This window comes from Ascaphus truei, chromosome 8, assembly GCF_040206685.1.
Source record: "Ascaphus truei isolate aAscTru1 chromosome 8, aAscTru1.hap1, whole genome shotgun sequence".
Classification (NCBI taxonomy): domain Eukaryota; kingdom Metazoa; phylum Chordata; class Amphibia; order Anura; family Ascaphidae; genus Ascaphus; species Ascaphus truei.
In genome coordinates, this window is record NC_134490.1 from 10,577,341 (window position 1) to 10,588,212 (window position 10,872).

Sequence of the window (10,872 nt, forward strand, 5' to 3'; positions counted from 1 at the left end):
AACCAAAAAATCAAGTATTAAAAAAAAATAGGGGGGGGGGTTATTATTAAATTGTCCTGCATAAATTGCAAATGCAAAGACACTAAAGGTATGCAATTTTATTGACTAAGTTTTACAATTTTAAATGTGGTTAAATATGACAAATATTAATCACATTATATTTTCTCTAAGCCCCGTAATGTATTCTCTCCATATTAGAAAAAAACAATAAAATAAATAAAACCCTTTTAGTTTACAATATTTAAATAAAGTCACAATATTTAAATTAACGTGACCTGCACACAAACAAGAAAACTACTGACAAAGTACTGTCTATACTTCAATTTTTATATGTCAATAGAAAATCGTATATAAGGTATAAAAAAACTACTGTCACAGTCATGATAGGTAACAAAGAATTACATGGAAATACAGGGTGACAATAAATCACTAACACACATAAAAGAGAGATACAGTGTATACATGAAGATAGCGCCGTGGAGTAATGAGTGAATAGGATACACAACACGTAATACTTAATATCATGCAAAAAGGTGTACAAAAAGTGCAAACATAGCCTAATTGAAAAAGAGGGTAATTGCAAAAAGGAGGGACACACATGGGAAATACTATGTTTAGATGCGTGGGAGTGGGCCAGAAGAAAGGACAATAGGACTTGAAACATTGCCCCCCTTCTTATAAGCCCCCTTTTTACAAGTATTGCTCCTTCTTGATATTAGGTATTCGGTGTTGTGTATCTTATTCACTCATTACTCCATGGTGCTTTTTTCATGCATATATCTCTCTTTTATGTGTGTTAGTGATTTATTGTCACCTAGTATTTCCGTGTAACTGTTTGTTAACTTTCAGGACTGTGACAGTAGATGTTTACCTTATATGCTGTTTTCAGGCCTTGTGTCCTATGTGCATGCGTGTGAAGTGGAAGGCTGCAGCCGTGTGTGTCATTAACCAGGAAGTGGAATTTCTCAGTTTACAGGCAAAGCATTAAACCTTTCTGTGGGAAATTCCTACGGCCCGGAGGAGCTACTGCAGTAGCTGTATAGTGGCGATGTGGGGGGAGGCGCAATTCAATTTGTCTGTTTTGTATATATATATATATATTAATATATATTTTTTTTAAAGTAGATTATTAAATAAGAAGGTGCAGGTAATACAGGAATACAGGTGCGTCATGCCACAAAACAAGTTAACCCCCTGGCTTCTAGCAATGCATTGCAAAGCAATTCCAATGTTTCAACCTGAAGAAGGGAGTTATGCTGTCATTCACGCTCATGTATGGGAACATATCCTAAGTATCCCAGTCAGCTAATAATGCTCGTATTATGCTGGAAATACTCACAACAGTGACTAGCAATGAAACACACCAGCAATCCTATTATTTTATTGGAGTAAAAGAAAAATACAAAATTGAGAAACACCCTGCCCTTGATTAAAGCAAACAATTTAATAAAAATGCATTGAATCCTAAATACTTAATTATACTGTAGATGTTTGGACAGGGATCCCATTGGCTCCTGAAAGCACTTGTCATTGATTGAATGGTTTCACTTTGTGTATATAAGCAGCACCATCAGGCATTGCTGGTAGACCTGTACCATCCTAGATCTCCATCCCTACAGGAGATTATAACTAGAAGAACAATTATGCCTGGATCAAAGGGTGGTGGATGCAAAGATTCTGACCGTAAGTAGTTCTTTATGATAGCGAATAGTGTTACATGGAATTTACTAGTTGGTTCCTCTATTATACATGCAAAAGGCTGGACTGAATGACAAAAAGATGTTATTAGCTGTATATAGTTATTGCAAATATATGTATTCTATTGGAACTTAAACAGTGGAAAGAGGATAGTTTTAATGTGTGCATAGTTCTTTATGGTGCTGCTGTTCTATTTAGCAGAGAGATACATAAAGGTCATTTGAAAGTCAATTAAACTCTTCCAAATGTATCCTCATAAAGAGATATTTTTTCCTGAAATAGAAACTGTAAGTGCATCACATACAGTATATGAAACATGTAAACCAAGGTATTGTGCCTACATTTGAAGCAGATTGTTAAAATATTGAAATGTTAATGAACTCAGACCTGTAGGGTGTTTGGAAGTAAGGAAAAGGGAAAAACACGAGGGGAAAAAACACTGAATTGTGAAAAGTACACTGGCGACACACTTTATCGCAGTGCGGCCAGATCCGCAAGCCGGGAGATTTCCCGGCTTGCTAGTGGCCGCCCCTCGGCGTGCCGCGCGTCATAGACGCGCGGTCACGCGTCATCGGGAGCCTGCGCCCCCTGCACGCGTGTCCAGGGGCTCCCCGAGGGACAGCGGGACAGCGACAGGGGGTTCCGGGGGACCCGGCGGACCCGGCAGCGGTAGGGAGAGCGCCCCGATCGGAGGGCGCTCTTCCGCTGCTTCGGCGCGCGCCCGTCACACTCGGGCGCGCGCCAGGCTACTGCTGCGGCACAGAACGGGCAAATGCTCGAATAAACTGTGCCGCAGCAGTAGCTTCTTTTACTCTCCTCAACTCCATCACTGATATGCACTCACCCTGATACATGGATGCATGACCATTTCTATTGTTAACCTATTGGCAAAAAATGCACTTGTTGAACCCAATTCATCTACTGTAGGTTTTCAAAGCTTTTGCATGATTGGCCATTAGCTATCACACATTCATGTTGTATTTACGAGGTCCGTAAAAACCATTCAAGATTTTCACTTATCTGTCTCAGTGATATTCATTCTCTCTCATTTCAGCATGTGCACCAGCTAAATCATGCAAGGACGCATGCCCTGCCCCAAAATGCCCAGGTAAGAAAATCTGCACGGTCAATCAGATCTTAATCCTGTTATTTACGGGAGGGCCTGTAAGGCTAAGGCCCCGCTCCCAGAGTCAGCGCACCTGCGCTGCTGACAGGCGGTGCGCTGAGATACACAGACCGCGATCTGCGGTCTGTAGGGCGCGGGAGCCGGAGCGGGAGGTGGGCGGGAGGTGGGAGGTTTGATCGGGAGGTGGGCGGGAGGTGGGCGGTTTGACAGGGAGGGGGGGCGTGGCTTGAGCGGAGGGACCCGCTACTCTCCCCCCCCTCCCTCCACGGACTCGGGCTGGAGCTGGAAGGTAAGTTTAAACACACACACGCAGGCACTCATTCATACACGCGCACACACACACACAGGCAGGCACTCACGCACTCATACACACACACGCGCGCACACACAGTCAGGCACTCACGCACTCATACACACACACACACACACAGACAGAGGCAGGCACTCGGGCACACACACACACAGACAGGCACTCACGCACTCAGACACATACACACACAGACAGGCACGCACTCAGACACACACACAGAGAAAGGCACTCACCTGCTTTCACTCAACACTCCTCCCCGCTCCCCGAAGCCTCTCCTCCTCCCGAAGCCTCCCCTCCCCATTGGCTCACAGCCACACACGTCACGCGTCAAAGCTTGAAAACACCATTCTCTGGTGTCTCCAGCGGCTGACGCGCGACAGCGTGTAGTCAGCTGTGCCGCCAGTGGGGACCGGGACCGGCTCGCGAGGATTCCCCTGCTGGTGGGGAACTCGCGACATTGCCGCCCGCGCCAACGAGCACAGCGGGACCGAGGCCTAATTCATTATGCAGCAATATGCACAGTCACACTGTTTGTGTTTTTTCTCTTTCCTGTACTCCCAATAAAGTATTAAACAATGCATCAATACACTTATTACTATATGGGGAACAACAGTCATTTAAACCTGGAGCATACAACGGAAAGGAAAGAATGGCTGTAGAGACCATGATGATGCTTTTTATGTATAAAGTTGATTAAGTTAAACACTGCTCATTTGAACCAGCAATCTCCTACACATCACTGCCTTCTCCTTGTCTGTAATTGTATGAGAGGGTTTTGCCTTTTCCCAAAAATTCGTCTTTTTAAAACAAAAACTGGAATACTAACTTGTATACAATAAGGGTGGGCACCCTCACTGGTGTTTTGTTTTTGTTCTAAAACTTTTTCATGATTTTGTTAGAAAGAGATGGGCAAAACTGGGTGTCTGAAATCAGAGTAAGATCTGTAGAAAGATTGGCCTAGATTATTATCATACTGTTAACATCGAAATACATGGAAAATATGTTCAATGATGTAAAATTCCATAGATTGAGGTCTTTAAAATATGGGGAGTTTAGGATCAGAAGGGAATTTTAAAGGAATAATACAGATTTACATCGGTCAAACTCATTGGAAGTTTATGGGTCTCCTGATACTAAAAATCAGTGAGACCGACTTCAAATGAGACTAATTTTGAATAAATGAGACCTGACAGATCTGTAGGGTCACCTGTATCTTCATTTATGGATTACCAATATTCCAGTACATGGGAGTTGAATATTTTCTGTGCGCTTCTGTGTCCCTTCTTTTAGTGTAGAATTAATAAAAGTCCCTCAATGTTTGGCGTTTCTGTTTTAAATAAGCTGCCTTTGTACGATATGATTTTTACTGACATTTCCATCATTTAGAAGTAGTCAAGTATCTCAGCCATTCCTTCAAATTATACTTCTATTTCTCATCAGAACCTTGCCATCAAGGTCATGGGGGTAGCGGCGGTGGAGGTCATGGAGGTGGAGGTGGAGGTCAAAGCAGTGGAGGTCACGGAGGTGGAGGTGGAGGTCAAAGCAGTGGAGGTCACGGAGGTGGAGGTGGAGGTCACGGAGGTGGAGGTCAAAGCAGTGGAGGTCACGGCTGTCAAAGCAGTGGTGGTCACGGAGGTGGAGGTGGAGGTCAAAGCAGTGGAGGTCATGGAGGTGGAGGTGGAGGTCACGGTGGTCAAAGCAGTGGAGGTCACGGAGGTGGAGGTCACGGAGGTGGAGGTGGAGGTCAAAGTAGTGGAGGTCACGGCTGTCAAAGCAGTGGTGGAGGTGGAGGTCACGGAGGTGGAGGTGGAGACAAGAAGTAAACCATCAGAATCCATCTTGTGTGTTGACTGAAAGGACTAAACATTCTGTTAACTCTCTTTACATTACTTCTTAAGAGATCAGCAATTACAAACTCTTTTAAAATGTCTGATTACACATATTAAAATAAACTTATTAAACCAATTACTGTCTGATTTGTGCTGTACATTTTTTCAAATGTATTTCCACTGATTTAAAGGAAAGGTACAGTAGAGCCAGTAGCACTGCAGAGAATGCTACGTTACTACAAGATTACAACAGAGGGCTCTCTGTTATATACAGATCTGATGAACATATAAATCTTTTCAGACCAAGGGCCTCATGCAGTAAGCGACGATTATGTGAAATCGGCAAGCTTATCGATTAGTCATGTTATTGGCGTTTTTCCCTCTCCGTATGCAGTAAGTGCCGAATACATTCAAAATCAAGCCGAAAACAAATCCGCCCACTCTCACGATGATGAGCCGATCACACACAGGTGTATCGGCGTGCGTGGCGGGGTGCTGTTAGGTTGCACAATCACAAATCTTGCTGAATCAGGCGAAACAAGCATGTTTTTGATTGCGCGCCATATTTAAAGGCAACGTGTACTGCTAATCATTCTCTGTGTTGTTGGGAGTGAGAGAGAGAGAGAGACGCACAGAGCTGGACGATTGAAGATTTGCATATTGACTGAGAGACTTGTTGTGTATTGGGTGAGCTTTGTCCTTTGTTGTTTTGTTTACATCTTTGTCTTGTTTTATATGTGGAAGTGGGTCGTGTGATTGCCTGTACATTTCTTGTCTGTTTTTTGTGAGTGCTGGAAGTATGCCCGCAAAGCGTGGGAAGAGTGATGCTGGTGGGAGTGGGAGTGCTACTCGTGGGAGTACGCGTCGGAGTGAACGTACTGTTCAGGGGAGTGATGTTGCTGGTGCACCGAGTGGTGTTGCTGGGAGTGGGAGTGCTGTTGCTGGGAGTGTGAGTGCTGTTGCTGGGAGTGGGAGTGCTGGTGCTGCGAGTGTTGTTGCTGGGAGTGGGAGTGCTGTTGTTGGGAGTGGGAGTGCTGTTGCTGTGAGTGGGAGTGCTGGTGCTGGGAGTGCTGGTGCTAGGAGTGTGAGTGCTTGTGCTAGGAGTGTGAGTGCTGGTGCTAGGAGTGGGAGTGCTGGTGCTGGGAGTGCTGCTGGTGGCGCAGTTGCTGATGGGGTGTCTGGTGGTGGCGTGCTTGCTGGTGGCCAGCTTTTGGAGGCTCTTCCATTGGAAGAAGGAGAGTCCAGTCAGCACCAGCCAAGCTCTGACCCTAAACCTGCTCGGAAAAAACGTGTGGAGAAGCCACGTAATCCTCGCTTCAATGACCAGGAAAATAGGGCTCTTGTCACTGGCATTCTGGAGCACTATGACAGTCTCTATGGACATTTAGTAGGTAAGTGTAACTTTACATTTATTATTCAAATACATGTGATCCTAGGTCATCTGAGTTTTGTTCATATGCAAATATGGGTACACAATATCTTTCTATGTTCATTAGTGTGGAAACACAGCTTTTTATCATGCCTTACAAGGACAAATAAACACAGGCGGTCAATTTGCCAGAACTGCATACAATATGAATGCAACCTTGCTTACATGTATAGGTTTAGTAGTGAATGCTCATGTGCTTCACATATTACACATAAAACAGCATGTTTGCTATCTCTTGGAACAGCTAGCAGTGTAGGAAACTGGTGCTTATATTATTATTAATTTACCTCATATCTTTTATATGTTTTTCAAGGGCGGACAAGTGCAGCAAGCAAAAAAGAAATGTGGGACACAATAGTCATTGGTGTCAATGCCTGTGGGAATAGTGTCAGGGACAAGTATCATTGTCGGAAAAGATTTGATGATATTAGGTCCAAATTGAAAAAGAAAATACAAGACCAACGCGTGCATGCTACTGGCACTGGAGGTGGGCCCACACCACAACGTCTCATATTGACTCCATTGGAGGAGCTGCTTCGGCCAAAATTACTTACCGTCGTCGTGGAAGGCTTGGCTGGTGACCGTGACATTGGAATTTATCCGTCACAATTTCCAGCAGGTGATAAATATTACTGTACTAGGCGTGTCGTTGCTTACAGTTATTTTGCATATTTACACTGCTTTTTATACTGTCTTCACAATATAAGCATACCTGCATCTATATATGTATATGTCTGATTCTGTATATATATATCTCAAAATAGACATATATGTAGTAGTCCTACTAAAAGCAGTAACTAATATAGCACGTGCCATTGCGTGCTCATTTACATGTGAATTCCCAAAATGCATAGCTGCAGTGGAAGCAATTGATGGTGGGCGAAGATGGGGAACAACAGGGTAGTACACATGTGTAACACATGTTCATGAGAAATTATTAGTAGCTACAGGTACAGAACAGAAATATGTATCATATTATTGTGTATTTTATTGATTTTACTCCGACAAACATGACATTACTGCCTATTTTAAGCATGCATCAAAGAAATTGCATGTAACGGCCTACAAACATCACTGGCACTAACACATCTATAGTTGCTTATGAAAAGGTCCATTTTTGCTTTATGTCATATACAGACAGCATAATGAGGCACACGTATCATATGTTATGTCATTGTTTTCATAACTTAAACACTGCAGATGACTACTTAGCTCATCTACCATTGTGTTAAAGCAGCTGCAATTAATATCTCATCACAGCATACACTTCAACAGAGGGGGTGGGGTTCAGCACACACACTAATTACAGCCTCATTTCACGGTCAACTTAGTTCACACCATTTGCACCTGTTTCAAGTCATTGAAAGGTGTGGCTGATTAGGCTTTTTGGGGAAGGGAATACCTTTCTTACAACCTGAATAGCACAACTGAAGTTAATCACACTCATTTGAAAGCTTAACTCTAGCTACTAAATGCCCCAACAACTCATTACTTATCAAAGCGTACGTCACACATTAGTTCACTCATATCTATAGTTGAACTACTATGAAAGACACATTATCACACACTGCATGTGTTGTCTTGTTGAGTCACAGCCACATTCAGGTGTGCCACATCTTCGATTAATGTACCACACATATCCTCTACCAAAAACAACACTTTTTGCAATATGACCACCTTCATGATAACCATTGTGAATGGTCATCTCATGATAGTTATGTACATTATGATACTGATATCACTACACAACATATGATTTTTATGTACTCATTTAATCTATTTATCCTCACGCATTACTGCAGAAACATAGTATGTTGTATGTTAGGGAACTCAAAAATTCTAAGTACACAGGCATGTACAGTGTTATTACAACTATTTATGTTCACTTTCACACACATTTTCTGTAAAGGAACTGATGTTGTTAGTTAATCATAAATACAGAACATACAATAAGTGTTTGTTCAATATTTACACATGTAAATGTAAAACTTATGTTATTGTTATATATAGTTGCCCCTGGAGGACATGTGTCACCTGAGATGGAACAAGTGTCTTCACCTGGGTCAGCCAGCTCAACACTACTAGAAGGTGAGTGTATCATTTGCTGGCCATATAATATGTGCTCTTCTATATGTTATGTTGTCATGTGCATTATTTGTTTTGCACATCTTCTTTAAATAGGATTACTTAGTGTCAGTGAAAATTAAGTGTAAGGCAACATGTATTGTGTTAGTGATGTTAATTATCATGTAGGACTTCTGAGTTTAGAGCAACTTTTCATTCATTCATATTTCATACTGAGTCCAAACATTATTCGTAAGTCAAGGTAGTTTTTAATGAGGTTATAAAACGTATGCTAACATGTTAGGTGTTACTTAGGACACAGTACAATTACATAGTAACACAGCATACATTAACATGCCATTTAATAATGTGTACATTTCTTTTTAGAACATCATGGTGATGAGGATGATGAGTATGATGAGGATGACGCCACAGAAGAGACTGAAATACAATCATGTGACCATGAAGAGGTGCCAATAGAAACTGTTGTACCGCCAAATCGTCCATCAACTTCCACATACGATGCAATTGTAGCTTCAGAGGGAAAAATAGTGGACGCAGAAAATCGTCGCCATTCAGACATGATGACAGTGCTGGAAAGGATGATTGGACTGCAGGAAGAAACAGTATCACAATTGGCACATCTCCACAGAGTCTTCATTGAAGTGCCTAAACAGTTGCAAAAAATCAACACCTCATTCGAAGCATTAGTTGTTCAGCAAACACAAGCTAATTACTGGAGAATGACTAATGTACCACAATTCAACACCTCCCAGCCAGGATCTGTTCATGCAGGTCAGTTTTCACCACATTCATCTGATATTCATTCACCAGGCCCAAATGTTACAGGTCAAGTAGCAGACATTGCTGTGCAGGTTCCTGATGACATCCTACCGCTGCCATCTGTACAAATTCAGCAGCAGACACCTACAAAGGAGGCGACAAAAACAAAACAAGACACACATGAAACAGACCAACCATCACTTGTGCAGTGTCTACCAACTTGCTCACATGTGTCACTGGGCACAAGCCCTGTCCGTGAACAGTCACTACCCAAAAGCCCTGTAGGTGAATCGCTGCCCAAAAGCCCTGTAGGTGAGTCGCTGCCCAAAAGCCCTGTAGGTGAATCGCTGCCCAAAAGCCCTGTAGGTGAATCGCTGCCCAAAAGCCCTGTAGGTGAATCACTGGCCACAAGCCCTGTAGGTGAGTCACTGGCCACAAGCCCCGTAGGTGAACAGTCACTGGCCACAAGCCCTGCCCGTGAAGTGCCAGAGGCCACTCAAAGTGGCTCTGTTGTGCCTAAAGTTGGTGGCAAAAGAAAAAGGAAAATTCAAGAGACAACAAGCAGGCCTGTTACTCGCTCGCAAAAGGAACAAAAAAAATAAATGTTATAATTCAGAAAATATGTCTTTGGCCTTGTTTTGTTGACTTCAGATTATCTAATTACTATTGTATGTATGCTGAAGACTGTGTTGTTTCCAAACTTTCAACTATGTTCTTGTACACGTGAAGTTTTGGAAATGTTAACACTCATAATTAATTGTGTTATAAATATTTATGTTGTAATCGTCTGTTCAGTAATGGTCCACCAGGAGCCAGTTGCTAAGTTTAGAGAAGCTGCCATTGACTTTGCAGCAAAACATTGCATTTGGGTGTGTTAATTGATGTAAGAATTGCATATGCATATTAGTCACATGCAATTATAAAAACACCTAAGTAAGTGCAAACATCTTTCTTGTACGTGTACAGCAGGATTATGTGTAAATTATTACTTACCTTTGCCTTGCTTGGCCATTGTAATTTTGTCCTTTAATCAGTTGTGTGTTCGTTTCTATAACATCTCAGAATGTATAATAATATATATACACACACACACACACACACACACACACACACTGAGTGAGTGTGAGTGTGAGTGTGTGAGTGTGTGAGTATATATATATGTGTATGTATATATATATATATATATATATATATATATATATATATATATATATATGTATATGTGTATATATGTATATGTGTATATGTGTATATGTGTATATATATATATATATATATATATATATATATATATATATATATATATATATATATATATATATATATATATATATATATATATATATACATATATATATATATATATACATATATATATACATACATACATACATATATATATATATAGTACTATATAAACTGGTATACACAAACTAATACACTTCATGCTTCCTTGTGAAAACACTATTTTAATAATACAGGCCTAATGTTTGAGAAATATCCTAAGTATGAGACTCTAACAGTATTGTGCTTAAACAAATGTTTATTACTTAATTCAATCATGTTTCTCACCATTTAAATAGGTTTCATACAAGGTATACTTAATGCCATCAATGTTGTGTGTACTCCTGCA

The 10,872-nt window shown here is 41.4% G+C and overlaps 1 protein-coding gene across 1 annotated transcript; it reads left to right on the plus strand.

Annotated features, from left to right (window-relative positions):
• The first annotated feature begins 6,707 nt into the window (after positions 1-6,707).
• Positions 6,708-10,343, plus strand: LOC142500872 (uncharacterized). The gene is made up of 3 exons (XM_075610161.1): positions 6,708-7,011; positions 8,403-8,480; positions 8,844-10,343. The coding sequence occupies exons 1-3, from the start codon at positions 6,735-6,737 to the stop codon at positions 9,839-9,841; spliced, it is 1,353 nt and encodes a 450-aa protein (XP_075466276.1). The 5' UTR covers positions 6,708-6,734; the 3' UTR covers positions 9,842-10,343.
• The last annotated feature ends 529 nt before the right edge of the window (positions 10,344-10,872 follow it).

Excerpts from the sequence above, each read along its gene's own strand:
- LOC142500872 (XM_075610161.1), top strand. The coding sequence starts at position 6,735 with ATGTGGGACACAATAGTCATTGGTGTCAATGCCTGTGGGAATAGTGTC. Across the intron at positions 7,012-8,402 it reads TCCGTCACAATTTCCAGCAG|TTGCCCCTGGAGGACATGTG; the intron begins GTGATAAATATT and ends TGTTATATATAG. Across the intron at positions 8,481-8,843 it reads CAGCTCAACACTACTAGAAG|AACATCATGGTGATGAGGAT; the intron begins GTGAGTGTATCA and ends ATTTCTTTTTAG.